The 20,055-nt window shown below is 46.5% G+C and overlaps 1 protein-coding gene across 2 annotated transcripts in view; it reads right to left on the bottom strand.

Moving 5' to 3' along the window:
- PLXNA4 (plexin A4) overlaps positions 1-20,055 on the bottom strand; it is a 455,595-nt gene that overhangs the window by 145,933 nt on the left and 289,607 nt on the right. For both annotated transcript variants that reach the window (XM_040595348.1, XM_040595349.1), the window contains exon 5: positions 10,064-10,164. In XM_040595348.1, the coding sequence (XP_040451282.1) occupies positions 10,064-10,164 (101 nt within the window). The remainder of the gene's footprint in view (positions 1-10,063; positions 10,165-20,055) is intronic.

The raw sequence follows: 20,055 nt of genomic DNA, 5'->3' as shown, positions 1-20,055 counted from the left end.
AAATAAACAGAAACCTGCCCTCCCTTCCATTAACAGGGGCTGGTGCATGCTGCATTACGAGATACAGCCATGCCTGCTTGCAGTGGGCTGCCCCGTGGCCCTGCAGTGGGTGAAGAAGCCCATAGCCAGTTGCACAAAAAAATTCACAGCCCACATGTCTGTTCTTCACTGTGAATTTGGCTGCCCCTGTGGAAAGATGGCAAGGAAACATGTTTTCTTTGAATATCCCAGTTTCTTGCATCCAGCCATGTTAGCCACTCCAGTTTAGCTCTGGTTCCAAGGATGAGACTCTATTCAAAATGCACCCATTACCCTGGAAAATATTAATTTGGTCCAATCTACTGGGTCTTGGAACAGGAGGCAAGAAATATTGTTCCAAGTCCAGATCTGTCACTCATCTCTTGTACAACCATGGTCCTGGCAACGTGCTGCTTTTCCCTGCTTTCCTCTGTAGCTGCCTTGTGCTAGTGAGCCCAGCAGAGAGCTGAAGCCAGCTGACACTCAGGCTTGCTCTTCATTACTGGGGCAGTTGGCGGGCTTCATTTGCAAGATGTTTTACTTTAATGTTGTGTTGTACATGAGGGAGGGACTTCTACATCTCCCCACAAGGCCAGAGATCAAGCTGTTGCCTGCCTCCTGTAATTCATGGAGCTAAAACATCTGTGTCTGCCTTGGTAGATTGTTCCTACTATTGATGGTATGCTATTCAAAAGCTGATGAAGGACGTATCTGAAGTGGAAAACAATGGGAGACAAGATGTTCAAGAAAATAGAATGATGAGTTGCTCAAATCCACTCACCAAACAGAAGAAATATGTGTATTGCTGGGAACAGGAAGAAGAGACTATGCTTATAGCAATAGCAGAACAAGCCGGGTACAAAAAAAAAAAAAAAAAAAAAAAAAAAAAAAGGCACCCCACAGCAGGACGAGATAATTAGCTTCAACCTCAGAAGCTCCTGTGGACTCACACAACCTGCCTCCAGGACCACAGGAGTAGAGGGAAGGGAAATAAAATCTCACTGGTACAGAAGATGACTGGGAAAGGCTCTGCCTCTACACTGCTGCTTGGAGGAACAAGTACAGAGGGGGGTGGGAGCATGAGCCAGAATTAGGGGTTGGAGATATGTGCTGGTGGCACACAGGGCTATTCAGTAGCAGGTGTCTGAGTGTGGGAACATGCAACAGAAGATGGTGGCATGTATTTATGGGCATGTGCGTGTTTGCGTGTGCAGATCCACAGAGAGAGTGATAAAGACATACCTTAAAAGTCTGCTGTGCTTTCCTCTAGGAGGAAGAGCTTCCTGATCCTCCCCCTCCCCATTCCCTTCTGAGACCTGTCTCAGGTTGAGGATGATGAAATGTCACAGAAGAAACAGTGGAAGTGGAAGGCAAATGTACCCCTGCCCTGGGGAGAGCTCGCCTGGCGTGCCATTTTCCCTCATTGGCAGATCATTGGCTGCAGAGGCACCAGGGAGCATCTGACAGCAAGACAGAGAGCAATTCCCTACAAACAGCCCAGCAACTGAGACAGTTTCCCGAACCGTCCATACATCATCACACACCCTGAGCCCTAGTCCTGCTTTATTGCAAATTAGTGCCCTGAAGGACTTTAAAATTCACAGAAGGACTGAGACTGGTCAAGTTGCAAAGCCCAGAGATGGGTTTTGGCAAACCAGAGACTTTGTGGGGAGACGACATCCCAAGCAGGGTTTAGGTTCTATTTTGCTGCCCACACATGGGGGTCTAAAGTCACTTGAGATGTCCTCAGGACTCCAGCTGGTCCCCATCTTATTCTCCAGAGGAAACGGGTCTCCAGTAGACTCTGTGTTGTATTTGCCAGCCCAAGATGAATATTTCAGGTACTCCAGTTGCAGCAGACAGCATGAGTGGGCAACTTAATTGCATTCCTTGAGTAAATAAAAACACCTGTATTTCAGAGTTTCCTTATATTCTCTGTATATCTGTGTATAGGCACCTTAATTAAGTCCTTGTGTTGCTACTTCATATCTAGGTCTCCTTGCTGGCCCTGTCAACCTCCACTTTATAATCGAAGCCAGGGTATGCTCTTTCCCTGTGGCAGCCCTGTAACTTTGCATCTCAGCTCCAGTGCACATCTGACAAGCTTTCTAAGCTGGTCAGCGTGGTCACACAGCTCTTCCCTGTCCCTGTTCCCTCCCTAGCTGTTGCCCTAGGTACATACTGTGAGCTATCGAGATATGCCACCCAGCAGTGTGTAGTGGCCCAGAGCAAAGGCAATGCTGAGATGACAAAGGTTTGGCCCCTGTCAGGGAACCGACACACAAAAGGTCTCCTAGAAGGAGCCCCATTACCCTTTTCTCATTGCATGTCCTAGCACGTAAAACACACGTCCTAGGACCATGGCAGACTGTGTGCTGTGTTTCACATCAGAGAAGAAAAAACCCTAGAGACCTTTCTCTGCAACGGCTGAACTTTCTGCAGTGCTAAACCTGAGCTGCTAATGTTTCTGTGATGGAGACAAATCCCAGGTAGGACACCTAACTCACAGGGCTGCACCAGGACGAAGCTTCTGCTGGAACCCACTGCACAAACTAATTATCTTCCCACCCTTCCCCACTGCCCTCTAGCAAAATAAGCTAATCAAGGAAGAAGGTTGTTATTAAAACACATTTACCACACGCCTGCGTCTTATGGTCCGCAGTGCCCAGTGCTGTGCCCGAGTTGCCTCAGGCAGGCACGGCCACGGAGATAATCAGCCTGTGAAGGGCACAGCTCTGCCCTGCACTGCTACGTAGTCTGGAGCAGCAAAAATTCTCCCAAAAGGGACATGATGGCATTTAGGGAATGGAAAGGCATCAGCGATGCTGCATGTACGACATGCAGGTACAGTGATGGGTCAGCTCTCCAGGACCAGTGCTCGGCTGTTCTCCTTAAAGGTGCAGGGCTGGTTCAGAGTGCTTTATTCAATGCCATTGCCCATCTGTAGTGAAATGGGATTCCCAGGAGCCTCTGTTTCACACAGGGCTTTATCACCATCAATAGGCTGGCTCTCCGTCCTAAGAATTCCCTCCTACTCTCTGGACTAAGAGCCCCGATCTCATTTCAAAAGGCCATTGGAGAGCTGTCACATTTGGGGCTATTTCCTCTGCTCCAAAGGAGAAGCAATGCCTAGGTGCAAAATGATGGGCACTTTAGCTATACCTCAGTAGACAGATTAAAGATTATCTAGGCTCAATGCAGAATGCCTAATGGGCCAATGTCACTCTACAGAGCCCCCCTGCTGTGTGCTTCCCTCTGTGTGAAGGCTGAAATGCCGTCTCCAGTTTCGATAACTACCTGAGAAGAAGTGGGAATCACTCTGTGCCAAGGCCAATTGTGGGAAGATGACTCCACTTTCCCTTGCTATCAGATGGAAGAGGTTCACAGGCCATGTGCCTGGCTGTCTGAGCACCAGCTGTGACCAGGAAGGACTCAAACCAAGTGCTGTTTGGAGACGAGACATCTCAACAGCTGGTTCACTCCTACCTTTGCCACCATTGACTGGCAATACTAACACCGCCAACCTGATCAGAGACTTTCAAACCAAATGAAAGGTTTCAGATTTCCTGCAATTACTTTCCCTCCCAGCATTTACATTTTTCTTCCTATTGTGTACCAACAGCATGTATCTGTAAATCTCCTGTTGCAATGAGAAATGCCCCCAAATGCCTCATACACACAGGGGTACTGAACACAGCAAGTAAAGTAGCTCTGAGCTTCCCCTCTGATGGGGAAGATCAGCCCGGATACACGTTTCTAAGGCAAAGCAGGATTGGAGTTGGAAGCCATTTGTTCTTCATGCAGCTGACCCACCTTCACGAAGATCAGGACAATTGTCATGTATATTTGACATGTAGAGGGTCTCCCAGGTATCGGAAGGCACCAAGAGCTGACCCATGGCAAGATGATGCTAAGGCAGGAAAGGATACAGAAAGCTTTTCCTATAAAAAAAGGTCCGAACCGTGATTGTGAAGACTTATTCGTCATACCAGGCAAATGCAAAACACCTTCCAATTGCTACCTTACTGAAGGGACTCCAGTTTGCACCTTGGGACACAGCAACATGGGGAGTACAACACAGGGACAGCTGAGGGCCTGCTTTCTTGTAGTAGAAGCTGGGAGTTCACAGGATCACAGGCACCTGCCACAATCATTAAATCACTCTTCTCTCACTATGTGTTAGAGCTCAGAGTGGCACAGGACTGGGGGTGATATTCCATCCTCCTGCCCTGCTGGGTCCCTGAAGCCTGATACATACAGCCCTTCCAAGTGCCCCTTCTCCACGCAGCAACTGAGAAATCCTCCCTCCCCTGCACAAGTGGAGGAAAAGACTGGGAAGGAAAAGAGAGGAGGTGAAGGGGAAAAGAAAGAAAAAACCTCAGCCTGAAAGACAGTCATAGTCTTTCAAATAGCAGAAAGTCAAACAAGCAAAAGACCCTTCAAAAAAAAGGTCTTATTGCAGCATCTGTAGGCAGCTTAGGTTACTCAAGGCTCTCTAGTGATTCAGAAGACTTTGACCAAGAAAGTTAAAGCCAGGGACGATCAATGGGCCTCTGCAAGCAGTATCGCATCGGGTTACCTGCTGAGACGAGACAGCGGGAGCTGCACTTTTTAACTTTTTCTATTTTTTTTCCCCTGGTCTGGCAATGAGTCTGAGTATGGATAACAAACTTCCCTCCCCCTCCACACTAATCCTTCACTACCTAGAAAACAACTTCTTTAAGTGCCTTTTTTTCTCCATGTCATATTAGAAATGAGAATCATAATTTCTGGGTACAGCACTACCCTGCAGTTACAAGGCAGACGGGAAGAGCTGGAGGGCAAGAGAACATGGAGGGCAACTTCCAGGATACTGGGGTAGGTGTCTGCTACCAGAGGACAGCATAAAACCCTTCTGAAGAGGGCTGTCCTTTTGTAGGGAAACCAAAAAACTCATACGACTTCTCAAGTGTCTCAAAAGCACCATATCTCCTGTTACAGCTGTCCAGTTAATCCATGGTCAGCTCAGCCTGAGTAATTGCATGTACCAAATTTCGGTCGTGCCTTGACTAACCCAGAGCCAAAAGGAGTCAGGAAGGTGACTGGTCTGGCCCATATCTAAAAGCCTTCTGTCATTGCTCCATTCATGGGGTAAAGATGCCTACAGGAGGCCACTGCATCGTGTTTCCATGGCTCAGGAGTAGGGAAGCCTCTCCTGGCACGTGCTTTGCAACTGGGGTGCCACTGGGGTGCAAAGCCAACAGAGCCAGCTCAGGTCCCTAGGTGACGTTCTTGGGTGCCAGAAGGACATGCACAGGACACGCGCAGCTCCTCACCAATGAGCAGAGGAGTGCAGAGAGCAGATCCAGCTCCTGGCTCCACTGCCTTCACAGTAGGACAGACTGGTGATGCTTAAACAAACTCTGTTCCCTCAGCAGCAAACGTCAGTTCCTCCAAACCAACAGTGTTCGCTGACGACCTGCTATGCTCAGTCTCTAGAGCCAGTAAAGGCTTTGGTGGGACACAAAAAAAAAAAAAAAAAAGTCACAGATGGACACATTTCATTTTAATGAAAAAAAAAGAAAAAAAAAGTAAAACTTCACTTGAGTGACTTTTTATTTTGATATTTTAAGTGATTTACTAAAAACTGCAATAAAACCCCCAAATAAGAGTTTCTGAAGTCTAAATGAAACATTCCCCAATTACTAAATGGTATCAGTCCCTTCTAAAATGTCTTTCATGATATTTTTTTTATTAAAATAATAATTGGCTACTACAAGCTGGGAAAAAAGGTTTTGAAATATTACAAGTCCTCCCAGAAAATGGGACTATTTTTCTCTCTGATTGCAACTAATAATCTGCCAGCCAAGGAGTCCCCATAACAGCAAGGGCAGATTCCAGAGCAGAAGGAGGCTGGTGCCAGCAGGGTGCATCCTCCCTTAAGGACAACTTGCACATGTTTGATTATTCATCCCAGAATTAGACAGAGGCTACGTGAGGTTGAAACCAAGCAGCACAGCCAAAATCTAGGAGTGGCAACTAACACAACAGAGCCTGGGACAGGTCCCTTCCGCAGCCAGCAAGGTCAGCACATCTCTCCTTTACAAAATGTAGAGACATGGTTTAGTGGCAGACTTGGCAGTCCTGGGTTAGCGGTTGGACTTGATAACCTTAAAGGTCTTTCCCAACCTAAGTGATTCTATGTTGCCTCTCCCTATGGGGATGCTGCTGCTGTTCTGCCCCAAATATCCCTTCTTCTGGCAGCTCAGGTATTAAAGTACAACCCAGAGACACTGTGCAGGACTGAAAACCTGTGTGGTTACCACGTGCACATGGATCAGTCCTTGTGCACATCTGCTCTGGAGCTGGTGCTGGGCCAGGCAGGGTTCTCAAGCCTCATTCAGCTGCAGAGGTGTTTATCCCTTCTCTGGGGGCAAAGAGCCTCAGCTTTCTCTGTCTTTCTGCATTGAGAGGGAAAGGAGGTAGAGGAGGGTAACAGTTTGGATATGGATGGAGAAAGAAGAAACTTGCAGGGGGCTTTAGAGGGTTGATCAGATATTGGATAGCATCTTCGGACACTGCTGCGACTGACATAGGAGGAAGCTGCAATTCATTTCAGGCTTAGAGAAAACTTTGCTCAGCTCTCATCTCTCTCTGCAGCCCCCTGTTTGGGCTGGTGACATTGCTGCGACCTTGCAGCCAGGCACCAAGTGCCTCTGTGCCAGCTATTAGCTTTTCAGCCTGGTTCCTCCCCCCCCACCCGGCTCCCACCCCAGCCCTTCTCCCTCCCCTGGAGACCCAGGCAGCAACCGAGCGCCACATTTTCAATTTACACCAACTAAATGATTCATCACCACCTAAAGAGGCCTGAACAGAGCCCAGGAGGGGAGCAGAGCTATAGCAGGGAAAGACGGGGGGGACACAAGATAGGGGCTAAAGATACAGAGATGAAAAGCTCCGGTGGCCTGCTCTATATCGGCTCTTCTCTTCTCGGGGCAGAAGCCAATCAATCCTTCCCCCCTCCTTTTCCCTGCAGCCGTCTGTGTGGGTCTGTCTGTCTCTTTCTCTCTCAGCAGACTCGAGTTTCTTGGTGTAAGGTTAGGACAGCAGAGCTGTGGAAATCGATTCCTGAGCCCTGGCACGCAGCCCTCTGCGCAGACAGCCCAGCTCTGCCGTGAGATGATGGATGGAGAGCCATCCCCAGGCGTCCCCAGACCTCTCACGTGGTGAGAGCTGAGGTTAGCTTGGAAATGGGGGTCTGGGGAAAAAGGTCTGCATCAGCCCTTGAAGTGCAAATCCCAAAATAAGAAAGACAAGAAGACAGATGCTGTACCCCATCTGGCAGCTTTCACCTGCCTCCCAGTCTACCACTGTTCCTCTTGATGGTTTATACAGGAGGAAAAGATGAGCAAAAGCTGTGCCTTTGCCCACAAGCGATCTGGTTTCCAGTACCACTCCATCCCAGGTCTTGCACAGCCCCACTGCCTCCTCCATCTCTTAGACAGAACAGCTCCCAGATCAGTGTGGCTGGATTCAGCCGTGCACTGGAAAGCCCTTGGGATTTCTGGCTGGGAGGGAAGGGGGAAGGGTTACCACTCACAAAATGCTTATGGCACATTTCCCCAGATATCCCTGTGCGGGTTATTGATGATGAGTCCCACTTGAGGAGAAGTCTGTTAATGAATCTGGAGGGGTTCTGATGTGCAAAAAGTTCTGATAAGAGATTGAGCGTTATGGCACTCTCACCCTGAACATCCGCACAGGCAAACCTTGCTGAGCGGGGTGTAATGGGGTCCTCTGCTCTCAGGGCTACCTAAAAATATGAGGAAACAGACCCAGAGAGGAACACCTGAGGCTGCACTGAAAACCCCTACCAAACTAGAACTGAAAATCAGTTTTCTTTATTGCAATGGAATCTATGGAGAAGGAACAACCTAAAGTTGGATTTGACATTTGCCTTCAATTAACAAAAAAACAAACAAACCACCACCCACCACCCACCACCCCCGAAATCCACAAGGAATTAATCTCAGTGACCCTGCTGCAAGGTACATCAATAAGAGGTGCCTCTCCTTTCCAGATCAGGAAGCAGAGGTTAAGTGACCAGAGGGAGGAGGGCATGGGGGTTCTGCTGTCAACCAGGTCCAGACTGCAAGGCCAAACTTCTTGAAGGACCGAATCTGTACGGGTTTTTTTTTTGTTCTGAGTCGATGCTGCCACCCTCACTCATCACCAGCCATCACATTTCTGACATTCCTTCACAATGAGCTGCTGAGCAATCTGCAGTTCCCTCTGCCCCTTTTCTCTCTGTTGGGGGATTTATTGCTGGATGTATTGATTGCTTGTTGTCACTGACCCTGGATGGCAGGAGATGAAATATCTAACATTGCTGTGGAATAATCAACGGCCAAATCCATGCTTTGCTATACTGCTTGCACATGGTCTGTGCTGTCCTTCCACTGACAGCAAAACAGACAGTGCTTTGTAGGGCGGGTGCAAGATAAGATGAGATAGAAATGTGTTGCAGAGCTGCATATCAATTGGAAATATCCTCAGGTCAGCAGGATGAAGGGTTCATGGGTTCTTGCCTACCAGACTACAACTCAGGACTGGTTTGTCAAGGATCTCTGAATAATTCCAGAGCCTGAGTCAAGCCTTTGGACAAGTTTTGGAATGGATCACCTAGATCTGATCTGAAATTAAGCAGATTGTTGTGGCTTTGGATGAGGGTCACACAAGCTAAAAAGCATCCACAGAAGGTTGGAATATGGTACAGGTTTGTTCCCTTTTCTTCTGTTCAGGAAAGGAGAGGTAGCAAAGAGGATTGCTTCAACTGGATCACTGTCTCCACTAGGAGAGTTTGCAATGCAGCAGGAAGAATTCAGAGGTGAACTCAGTGTAAGTAGACAGACACATTGCAATATCAGGGTCCATCAGAAAAAACCTCCATCGCTGCCAAGGACACTGTGAGACTTGGAGTAACAGCACCCTGCAGAGCCACACTCAGCTGGAGATGTTTGGTTAGACAGATCCAATGCACTTTCCAGCCACTGTCTCTGCTGAGAGGTTCTTGGCAAGTGAGACCATCCTGCCACTCATAGCCAGGAGCTCAGCCAACCTGACACCTCCCTCTCAGCAGCTTTGGCAGAGGGGTGTCTGCAGGAGGGGGTCACTGGCAGTGAAGGGAGGAAACTTCAAGATCAATAGCACCATTAAAAAGCCTACAGAAAACAAAGCCAATGAACTAATCCCCCAGTCCTAAGGACACCTGCATCCAGCGCTCCTTGTGAGGTCCTGGATAAGCCAGTACTGTAGAATAATGAAATGGTGAAATGAGGTCCCTTCTTGGCCTGTTACACAGAAGTCAAAGAGTGTGGATATGCACAAATTAGCTCAGCATCCTGGCCAGGTAAGCCAAATGAGCAGTTTGGCTCATTGGTGCTCACTTGGCACAGCTGAGTTGACCCACACAGGACAAACACTCAACTTCAGGGTCAACATTTCCCCACAGTGAGCATACAGACTGTAAAGCTCCCTTGAAGAACCCCACGATGCTTACAGGGACCTGATTCCTCTTTACGGGCAATGGAAAACATGACAAGTCTGAAAGAGGAGAGGTTCAGGTAAACAGTGGAAAGTTGTTGGAGATGCTGAGACAAGTGCCTGAGCTGGGCTGCTAGTCAGAGCCAAACGGCCTTAAGCTATGGAAACAAGAAGGTCACCCAAAGAGCTGGTGGGTGGCTTGATTCACAGTGCATCAGGGTGGCAGGTGCTATCCTGGCACAGTCAGCAGACTGCGAATAAGGCAGTTGAGGAGATCAGACCAGTCTCTACCACCCTTCTCTTCCCTTGTCTTCCAAAAAATGCTTCTCAGTTAAGCAAAGCCTCCCCCAGTAAGTCCCAGAGACCTTGCTAGAGATACCGGCGTGACTCACTGGCTCACCTCACTCAACCAGGGACTGAGGCAGCAATTTGCATCTCTGCCATGTGTTATCACAGACATTGAGGGAAGATGGTTGGCAGAAAAGCAGGGCTAGGGTGGTGGCAAACATCAGCAGGTACTTACATGTTGTGAAGAACACACCATCCGCAGTGAGGGTCGCCTGAGCCCAAGCACTCGCTGCAGGTCTCGTACTGGCTACATGACTCCACAGGCACCCGAGTGAGCTGCAGGAGGAAAGGAGATAACCCGTCAGGCTTTTCACAGAGCTCTGCAATGCCCATAATGACTTGATGGAGGTGCCACCCTCCCTGTCCTCTTCTCCTGGTGCCTGTCCTCCCAGTAGAACATCACTGCAGAGCTCAGTAGGCTGGGATAGGCAGAGGGATGTGGCTGCAGATTGCTTGAGAATTCAACCTGGTACAAACCCTGCCCAGATCAGCGCTCAGCCTGGCTGAGTGTAACCCCTGTTGAGATGAGCATGTGCCCTGTGGCCTTCCCCTCTTCCCCATGGCCTTCCACACTCCATTGCCAGATGACCTCACTTGCACGGTTTCAGAGGCAATGAGGAAATCAGGCAGGCTGTGTACAGGCTGTGGCGACCCGATACCCTGAGACAATTCAACATGTGATCTTCTGCAGCGAGTTCCACCCGCTGGATCTCAGTGCTCTCTCTCCTACATTCTGGTTGTGGACCCTGCTTCTTTTGGGCTTCCTGTGACAACTGAGGTCTTGTGATGTCTTTGTCTCCTTCCCTTGACCTCCCACACCCACCACCACTGGTCCCAGGAGAGCGTTAGCTCCACTCCCCAATGCATCTTTCTAACCATCAGTTGTCCTGTCCCTGGAGAGGTTGTTCCCAGGAGGAAAAGGACAAAGGCTACCGGCCTGAGTACTGAATGAGCTTTCTGTCACTGTGACTTTGCAGCTCAGGAGGCATTAGAGGCAGACCTGAAACACCCATCTACTGCCAAAATACTGCATTTTATTATCTCCTTTTTTTCTTTCTTCCTTTTTAATTAAAGTATTTCACTCAGAGATTTCAAAGGCAGAAGGGACTGCCTAGCCTGACCTCCTGTCTAACGGACCAGAGACTTTGGATTCCTATTAGGTTTTGTAAGCCACTTACTTCTTTTGAAGCCAAACATACAATTTGGGCCCAATGACCTGATAGTCTCTTTTCCATTGAATAAGCTTCAGAGAGCTTCTGTAATCTACAGCCAATTGCCAGTGCCTTCACCCCAGCTCATGTCATCAGGGAGAGTTTATTCCTTCAGATGATACAGTGTGGTATTATCCTGATGAAACACCACTGAGAACTGCCAACTGTAAACTGCTGAACAGTTACTTGTGACAAATGACAAGGGAATACACCTGAATCCTACTGACAATGTTTTACTTGGTGCAACATCTGAGAGAGTTTGAGCTGTGAAGTGACAGACTAAGATTCATTCTGACTGCATCTGCAAATGAACCAAAAACTGGTCTTTATATATAAATACATGTTAGGCAAAATTCCACCTATTTATGAAAATCTGGTACAAAATTTCTGTTTGTACCAGAAATTGTCTTCCTAATCCCTAAACAGCCAACCCACATGGTAGTTGATAGACTATGAGAAAAAGCTGAAAATCCATTTTTACATCTGGCAGGTGGCCGTAGCTTTAGAAAATGTCAGAAAGAAGTATTATGGGATTTACTTACAATTGCACCATTGCCTGTGTCAAGTCACCCAAAGAAACCAAACCAAACAAACAAAAAACCCAACCCAACACAAAATCACCTTTCTCAAATTGAATCTATTGCCATGAGCACAAGAACATAATCAGGACAGACCACAGAGCAAGGAAAATGAGAAGGTCAAAGCAAGGACTGAGTGACTCAAACTTCTCTAAGTACCAAAAAGTTTTAAAGGTAAGACGGCCTGGCCATGAATGCAATTGCTACACCTTCCTTAAGCTTTGAGTCAGGAAGGTATCAGTTGTTCATTTAATACAAATTGTATACTCCAGGATTTCACCCAATTAGACTTATGTTGAACCCAATAATCTGTGTTGCATCCGACTTCCAAGAAGACATACAATTTTTTACAAAAAGACAGCAAGGGGTGGAGACTTCATAATTTCTTGTTGGCCATTCCCACTTGTTACTTGCACCTGAGAAAAATAAATTATTAATTATTTTTCCTTGTTTACATCTAGCTTGACCATGCCTGTGCTGTGAACATCAGAATACTTGCAGAAGAGGCAGACAATCCAATTTTAAAGGTTGTAAATCTGCTATTCCTTAATGCAGGTGCAATCGATGGTGTAATCTCCACCTTGTAATTAGAAATATGTGAACACAGTTGGGATTGGCTATGCAGCTCCTATCCAAACTGCCCTCAGTTTAACATATGGTGAGGCTCCATTTATCCTCATTAGCTTTAGATAGTTTTTCTGAACCTCAGTTTCTGAGCTAGTTTACATCAGTCTTACAGAAGAGAGCCTTGGTTAAGAAGTTTAGGTCAGAACACGCACTTTTCCAGCACCTAGTTGATGCTGATGTTGAGTTTGAAAGTTCTGAGTCAAAATCCACTTGTGACTAGTATATATATAAGAAAGAAGTCCTAGAGGAGTGAAATATGCTATTTCTTCACAAATTGCCACAAAAAGAGTAGATAAAAAGCAGTGCCTGTAGGTATTATTATTATCATCATCATCATCATTATTATCGTCGTCGTCATCATCATCATCATTATTATTATTATTGAATTAGCCACCAAAGGATATCCAAGCTTCTTTCAGAGGCAGGAGGAACCTACTGGGAATCCAGATTTACATCTTTGCAGAAATGCTTCCTTTTTAGTGCATTTAGGGTACTAGGTCCCTACAGAATAGAGTTTGTATGTTGTGTGGGAGCACACCTTGCTTGAGCTGCTGTCCGAGAGAGCACAGCTATGCAGTTTGAGCTTGCGCCAAGCTACATCCCACACCCTGTCAAATACACCGGAGGAGTAGGTATGTTGTGCTACCATTCGCGTTGCTGTATTTTATTCTTGCTATATGAGATCTTTCAGGAGTTCACCTCAAGTAGCTTTATTGTGAGATTAATTAAAATTGTACCACGCTGATAAATGTCTCGGGCTGTAAGTGTCAGACCTTCTAATTAATAAAGAAAGAAACTACAAAAAACAAAGGGGCTGTGACTGAAAGGAAAGCCACCTAGGGGTCGTCAGCTGAAAAGAAAAAGAACATCAAGCAAATAAGGCACATCAGAGGTCTTATTTTCCTTTGGAACATAAACTGTAATTAATTCAGCTCAGCTTTCCAAGTTGAAAGTTTTGAGAACTGACCGTGCCCCCTGGGAGCAGTCAGCTTTTTATGCTGCCCCTAAAATATCTGAAAAAGAAAAGTCCATGCAGCCTCCCAGTTACAGTGCCTTTCCTTTTTCCACTGCGATGAAGGGACTAGACAATGCTGAAGGTTGAAATCTCCATTGTAAAGGAGACTGTGATTACTCCTTCCACCCCATTTTCATCCTTGAAAAGTCTAACAAACTTTCCAAGGTCATTTCTCAACCTTGGTGAGGCTCCCTACTGCTGGTCTTTCATCAGGGTGGAATAGGATTCAACTTTTTGCAGCAAATACAACCAGGGTTTCAGCAGAGAGGATTAACAAAAGCAAGGTGGCCTTCGTTTTGGGGTACTATGAGCCAGGTTAGAGTCATTTATATTCCTGCAGTGGTCACGGCTTAACTGATTTTTTGGCCTCACTGTGTTAGAGCAATATATGGATATAGGAAGAGACTGTTGTTGTTTTAAGGGCTTATACCCCATATGTGATGAAGCACATATCCCCATTTTATCAATGAGAGCTGAAGCTGAAAGTGAGGTCTTGCACAGCTGAAGTAGGTGCTATCTAAATGGCTTTGAAGGTGTGGGCTTAAAGCACCTGAGCAAGTTCATGCAAGAAGTCAAGGAAAGACCTGGCTATTGAACACTAAGTTTTTAAAAGACTTTGGTTTCATTGAAATATTGAAGAAATGGAGGTAAGGTTCCTACAGATCCCTGTCCATACACCTGATGGACATCTAGGAGCTACTGTGCTTCCAAGGCTCTGTCCATAACAGACCAGAGTGACAGATGGTCTCTGATCATCTCTGAGGTAGGCAGCATTTCCAGGGCAGTCATCCCACTACAGGATCTCCAGGGTCACTGCTGTGCATTGCAAGATGTAAAAGACCCAGGAGTCTCACCACCAGCACTTTGCTTGACCAGGGTCAGGACTTGTATCCCTCAGGAAGCTTCATCATCTAGACTGTCCCCTACTCACATCTATCCAGAGTGAGATGAAACCCCAGAGCTACAGTTGGACAAGTGGTAAGGGAATCTGATGTCCTTCTCAGGGACAGCAAAAAGACAATCAGCAGGTCCAGCTGCCCTAGCATCAGCAGGATTTGAAAAGATATCTCACTTCATCAACACATTCATTCACCAGTCCCCAAAGAAATCATTCATGAGTTTCTGGCTCATGAGGACATCTTAAAAAATCTGGCAAAATCTGCAACTGCTGCACAGTTCAGAGCTCACCTGCTAGATATGATTTCAGGGCTTTTCACACAACACTGGGGCTGTCCTCACCTCTGATCCAGCCTGAATTCCAAACTGCAGCTTCTCCAGCTCCCAGCCTCACTTTCACCCTCTATTTCTAGTATGAATGAGTTATAGAAACTCATTTAAAACAAAATGATTGAGGTTTTTGGATCTGATAGACAGTAACAGCTAATCCTGTTAGAAATTTGGCTCCCACTTCTGCCATTATATATTCACAAAAGCTCCTGCTATGTGCTCAGTCATAATTTTCTGGCTCCCATTTTTGACTTTTTTATTTCAATATACATTACTTTTTTTTTCCCCTTCAACTGCCAACATTCTGGTCAAAACGTGAATCATTGCTCAATCTTTGCTGTTATAATTGGATGTTAATACAGCGGCAGGATTTATTCAGTCTGATGGACTAAGTTAATTTAAATGTACAAAAAGGCATCTTAAGTAGCCAATTTCCTTCCCAACAGTCAAAAGATACATTTCCAAAACACTGAACAGTGACTCTGTCAAGCCATGTGGGTTCTGTGAATGCTGCTATCTTTCAAGGCTCAGCCAGCCCTGAAAAACAGCAGAAAGATTAAGAGAGCAGCTTATTTGATTTCAAAGCCTTGAATAGAGTGTTCATGATAATACAGTTTATTAAATAGAGCAAGGCAAAAACACCTAAGAGACAACTGATGGAACCAGATTCTGCACCCTTAACAAGAGTCAGTGAGGGTGTTCGGTCACCTGCACAGCATCCCAGGATGCCAATTTTAATGTGGCTTTAATTGTGGGCAAAGAGACCTTGAATTCCTCTGTCATGTTTGAGTTCCTGCGCCTCATCCACCTGACCTACAAACTCATCAAAAAGCAGGAACACAGAAAAACCAGGCTTTTCAGCCAGGGAGCTGAAGCATGCCTTAGTTATACTGGTAAGAATCAAGACTCACAACATATAGGTGGCTGTAAAACTGGTGGGAAAGAAGATGCTCCTGCCAGGATAGAGATGAGGATCTGGGTTTGATTCCAGCCTGCCACTCCAGCATGATAAGTAAATAACTTGCCATTCCCACTGGGACATGGAATGTTATTTCTCATCAGACACCCCCAAGCTCTTCCTCTTTGTTGTAGCACTCTTCCCAGTGTATCCATGCTTACATACTTGGAAAACTGGAGGCTTTAATTAAGGAGAGTTAATTGGAAGCAGCAGTAGCTGTCAAGGGCAAATGACACAATAATTAAACTGGGGGTCAATGTCCCGCTGCGTGGCAGTATAAATTACCTGTCTAAATATACTTGTTCATCAAGGGCTTCCTACCTACAGTTGCGTGCATGCGGTTTCTCCTCCTCTCCTCTTCGCTGCCCTGAGCTGTCCTGTACATGTTTGGTGAGAGATGTCTTCACTCTGGTGTTGCCAGAGCAAATCCTCAGCCACAATCACATGCCACTGACACAAAGAGAGGTAAAGCATGAAAAGATAAGCAAGATTTGGTACCCACAGCCTCTGTGGCAACAGCCCCAGAAAATTTTGGGGTAAGGCTGAGAGGTGTCAGTCCTCACCAGATGCTCTACGATGAGATTGCTATTGCTGCTCCTACTGCAGTGCCTCCCTTGGCAGGACGTTGCCTTACAGCTGGGTCAGAAAAGCCACATTAGGTGTCCTCTACCTAGAGCATACTGGGCTTCATTTCTGATCCATCAAGACTGTACAACTTGCAGCTTGTGGGGAACAGCTCTGTCATGGGAAGTGTGCAAAGCAAGGGTTTCACCCACTCACCGAAGCCTGTCTGCAGCATCAGAGTCTAAGCCTAAGCTAGAAACCCAGGCTCTGCTGAAGGAGAGACCTTTTGCAGGGCAGGATTTGTTGGCTCTGTGGTTTAGATGTCTACCAGGGATGAGCTAAATCACACCCTGGATGTGCCTATGTCTATCCACTGAATAGAAAGGAGTCTAGACAGCCAAGTCAGGTGGAGACATTTACAACGTACACAGCGAACACTGGGTGAGGTGAATCCCACATCAATGCCATACTTAGTTCCCCACTAGTCCTCTAATCTTGCTGCTGCAAACAATCCCCAAACATGCTGGAGGTCTCCCCTCTTCCTAATTATAGCACCAGAATAACCAGTCACAATACAAAATGCATTTCTTTATTCACTGGGAGAGTGATAGAGGAAATCCACTGTGTTACATAGCTAGAAAACGGTTCCAGGAACTCAAAAAACCTGGTGTGATGACACAGACTGTTTGAACAAGTGCCTTTCACCATCTGCTCTGTAAATACAGCCCTCCTGCTTTGCTGCAGCCAAGCTCATTCCTGCTTTCTGTTCTGGCTTTATTTACAAAGGAACAAGCACTCAGATAACAAAGATTATCTCAGCCCTTTTCTTGAAGGTTTGGAGGCTTCCCAGGTTCCCCCTTCAGAACTGCTCAGCCTACCCCTAGTGCTGTCCCCTCCTTCTCCTTCTTCTCTGAGAAGTCTACCACTCTGTAATGACTCTCATCCCTAAAGCATCAATAAACCAGGGGAAACTAGGGACACACCATCCTGCTATGAGTGTGGCTGCCAACCTGGAGATGGAAGAGTGTGTGTCCAGATGTTTCAGCATTGAATCTCATTCAGATTGCCTCCAAATTCACTCTTTTTTTTTTTTTTCCTTACCAAGAACGCAGAACTGTTCCTCAGCTGGGATAGCAACAGTGCATTTCATTGGCATCCTGATGTGCACAACTAGGAATCCTTGTTCCTTGTAAAAATCCCAGTTCACCAGCTCAGAGGTATGGAGGGAGTGTCAAGTGATTTTACCCAAGCCTGATGAAACCAGCCACCTTCTTACTCGCCCTGCACACCACCAGCTCTGGCGAGCCTTCTCTGCCTGTAGCATTCAATCTGTGCTGCTCCCTGCCAGGCCCAGGGAGATTCAGATACCCCCTGCCTTGTCTACCACTAAATCTTTATCTCATGATCAAGTGTTTCAGTCTGCAAACGGTAAAACAGATGAGGTTTGGCTAAATGTTTGTGTTCACAAGCCTACCTAAAAAGAGAACCTCATGTCACAATTAATGCAAGGCCAGCCCAGGCTTAATGAGAGCCAGTGCCTGTGTGGTTACTGAAGCATGCCTGCCAAGCAAGGGGTAGGTCGTTACCCAGGTGCTATAAAGACTATATATAGATTTAACTGGGACCTGTAATGGAATTTATGTCACTGCAATGGGCTTTCTTAAAGTCCAGCATCACTTGAAGGCTCCTGGTGGAGGTGTGAACAGTTAAAACACACAGGGAGAAGTTAATAGTTTTTTCTACTGGTGACGGCTGCTTCCCAGGTCATGTTGTTCCACCATCTTTCCAGATGTTCTCATCCTTATCCTCAGATATCAAGGAGCATCTTCCTGCAGATTCATTCTCCTCAGAAGCCCTCAGGTATCCTATCATGTCACCTGTCCATTCCCATCGATGCAATCCTATCACCACTCCAAATCCCTTCCTTATACACTTATCATCTCCCCGGGCTAAGATATCTTCCTCCCATTGCCTGGAAGATTTTTGCTTCTTCTCTCTCACCAGCCACCCTCACCTCCCCCAGGTCTCTAGCTCCACCTCTTGATGACCCATGCAGTTCACGAAGGATGGATCATGTTGATCTAATTCCCTTGTGCAGGGTACGACCCATAGAAACACTATAAAGCTACATAAATTGTGGCAGTTTGAAAAATGCCCTTTTCTTCCATTGAGATCAGACTTCACATTCCCCATTATACTACATAAAAGCAGCCATACTGGCTGGGAACAGCACTCCACATATCCCAGTTCCTTGCCTTCAGCCATGGCTTCATGGCACTAAAGAAAGCATAAAAACAGGGTAAACATTTATGATATGTCCCCAGTAGCTGCTCAGACTTTGGTTCTTTTAATCCAGGGAAATCTATGAGTCTTATGTGTCCCTATGCTGTAACCTGAGCAGATCTTTCTTTAATTTTCCAGTGCATCCTTGAAATCGCATTGACTTTTCCCATCCACAGCCTGCTTTGGCAGGGAGTTTCACAGGTCCAGAGCCCACTGCTTGAAGGAATGACCTCCTTTCATTTGTTCAAGACTTGATTTTCAACAGTTTAATTTCATGCCCTCTGATTCTTGTATTTGCAGAGGTGGTGAACAGTCACTTCCTATCCATCCCCTTCTGCCATTCACAATTGCACCAGTCTCTACCATACACTCCAGCTCAACTCTTCCCAACCTGAGGAATTCCTGCTTCTTCAGCCACCTCCCATTCCATACCTCTGATCACCCTGGTTCCCTTTCCCTTTTGACCATTTATTTATCCTTGCTGGCCAAATGTTGGGCAAAAAGAGAGGCTACTTGGTGGCCTAGGTCATCTCTTTATAGCCTTCTCCACCTTCTCCCCTCCCTGGACTCTCAGGCACTGACCACATCAAAAACTGTTAATCTACTGCCTTTAACAGGGTGGCATCTCTCAGCTTGAGGCACACGACTGTGCATATCCTTCAGGCTCATCCCAGCTGAGAAAGAAAACACATCAGCTTAAGCTGTGATTAAGACTGCTTTATCGCGGGCTCAGGGAATAGCAGGTGACTCATAAAGCTGTGTGCACTTGATTGCTTTTAGTGGTGTGAGCATACGGTGGTATGCTCCTCAGAGGCCACGCTTCTTGCCATGCAAAGGAGCATTTGTTTTCTTCCCAGATACGCTCACACATACCCCCACTCCGGCTTCTCTCATCACTGCTGCCTCTCCTTTTAGAAGTCAGTCTCCATGCAGTGCCATCAAACCTCAGCTGACACCAGCACCACAGCCTGCCACCGGCAGCATCAGCTGGAGTGGTAGCATCAGCTGAAGAGTTATGAGGTCATGCTGGTTAATTTGCAAACCAAAAACTCAAGATCTGAGGCAGGGAGAGCCATGATAACCTTTGCTTGTAGCTGATCCTGAGCTGCAGCAAACATGTGCTAACCCAACCTAGAGACACAAAATTGGGATTTTCCAGGGCTGTTACATACCTCTGCCTCTCCCGAGCACTCACCACCAACAGCGTTACTGCTTCAGTCAAGAGTTAACCGAGATCCACAGAGAAAATGTGAAGCAGGCTCTTCATGAGCCTTTAAATGTCTCAGTTTATTAAACAAGAGAAAACCAGATAGAGCTTTCTGCTCAGCTGATGCCTGTGAGAGCTCAGTGGGCCCCTGAGATTTGGGTGGTAATTAGTGCTGCCAAAAAGACAATGACCAGGGCAGAGGTGCAGGCAACTATGTTGGGGCACATATATTTGCCTTTAGGTATCTGTTTGCCTTTAGATACTTTCTGTTTCAGCGTGGAATAAGCAAGAAGGTCCTAGCAAAGCCCAGCTCCCTCTGCAGTGCTTTAATTCACAAAGGCCTTGAAATTCAGAATTCCTGCTGAGTGCAAAGAGGGTTGCTCCATCCCAGCCCCCAGTGCCCATATTTCAATGAATTAAGTACATAACCTAGTGCAGCAAGCACTACACATGTTTTCCCAGCTTTCTCAGACATTCATCTTGCCATAAAATGAAAG

The sequence above is a fragment of the Falco naumanni genome, chromosome 5 (assembly GCF_017639655.2).
Source record: "Falco naumanni isolate bFalNau1 chromosome 5, bFalNau1.pat, whole genome shotgun sequence".
NCBI lineage: Eukaryota > Metazoa > Chordata > Aves > Falconiformes > Falconidae > Falco > Falco naumanni.
Note: the sequence above shows the minus strand (reverse complement) of the source record. Positions and strands in the feature narration are given on the sequence as shown.